The sequence below is a fragment of the Daktulosphaira vitifoliae genome, unplaced genomic scaffold (assembly GCF_025091365.1).
Source record: "Daktulosphaira vitifoliae isolate Bord-2020 unplaced genomic scaffold, ASM2509136v1 Scaffold_3139, whole genome shotgun sequence".
Classification (NCBI taxonomy): domain Eukaryota; kingdom Metazoa; phylum Arthropoda; class Insecta; order Hemiptera; family Phylloxeridae; genus Daktulosphaira; species Daktulosphaira vitifoliae.
In genome coordinates this window covers 1-1144 of record NW_026102699.1, presented here as the reverse complement: position 1 = coordinate 1144, position 1144 = coordinate 1, and the positions used below count along the sequence as shown (strand labels likewise).

Below are 1144 nucleotides of genomic sequence, written 5' to 3'. Positions count from 1 at the left end.
TTTCAAAATTAATAACTTTAAAATACAATTTTATTTTTAATATTCAATAATAACCTGGAAAATATCAGCAAGAAGTAATGCACTTTGATCAGGTTCTGCTTTAAATAGAACTTGAAGAATTGACATATTACTCGTATTGCGTGAAGTAGACATTTCATTATAAACAACATTTTTTATTATTACAGGTAAATTAGCAGGGCTAGCAGTAATTAATTCTCTAAAAAATTATTTTAAACTATTATTTTATATTTAAATCTTAATAAACAAATCAAATTTACTTGATACAAGATACATAAAAATTGCCAATTGACTTATTTTTCAATCTCATTTTAACAATAGTGGATATAATGTCAAAATCTCTCTGAGTACGAGAAGTACAATTCACACAGACAGCAAGTAAAAGTTCTTGAGCTGGTCTTACTAATTTGGCATTTTGTAACCAAACTTCTAACTTTCCAGCTACCATAGAGCGAACCTATAATTTGTTTATGCATTATAAATTTTACTTTTATTAATTATTATACATTACTATTAAAAAATTACATTAATTTAATGATTAATTGCTACAAACCTCTAGAACTCCAGCAGCTACAGATAAAAGTTTCAATAAGTTCCTTGATATTCCTTCAGTAGATTGTCTTCGAACCAAATATTCTTTAGCTACATCAATAAACAAGTGTTCAATAGATGTTTGATTTGTACTATATCTTGGCATTACAGTTACTTCATTAAATTCTGGTAGTGATGGTGTAGACTCTCCAGCATTCATAGTATCCAAAAAGTCCAATGGAATATAAGGAGATAGACGTGTATCAATACTTACTTTGATGTTATCAATAAAAAATTTACAATCTTCATTATCCACCCATAATCTTTCTCCCATTGAATCTTCAATAAATACTTTCACAAATGCTTCAGGCCAATTAGTTACTTTATCATGTGTAGCCATTATCAAATTAATTGATGTTACGGCTGAAATAATATTATACTGGCGTTGTTTTGTAGAAACAGTAGAATGGCATGCTATAATAGAGCACAAGGCATTAATAACTTCTTCATTTTGAAATAATGTTGGATATGTACGAGCAGTAATCAATAAGCCCCAAAAAAGATCTGGTTTTAATTTTTGTGTATGCATGGTTTT

The 1144-nt window shown here is 28.1% G+C and overlaps 1 protein-coding gene across 1 annotated transcript; it reads right to left on the bottom strand.

Annotated features, from left to right (window-relative positions):
- Positions 1-54: 54 nt before the first annotated feature.
- Positions 55-1138, bottom strand: LOC126910025 (integrator complex subunit 1-like; the record flags this gene model as incomplete). The annotated part of the gene is made up of 3 exons (XM_050692427.1): positions 572-1138; positions 279-475; positions 55-217 (listed from the first exon to the last, which is right to left on the bottom strand). Coding segments are annotated over exons 1-3 (927 nt in total), but the record flags the coding sequence as incomplete, so codon positions are not given.
- Between the last annotated feature and the right edge of the window lie 6 nt (positions 1139-1144).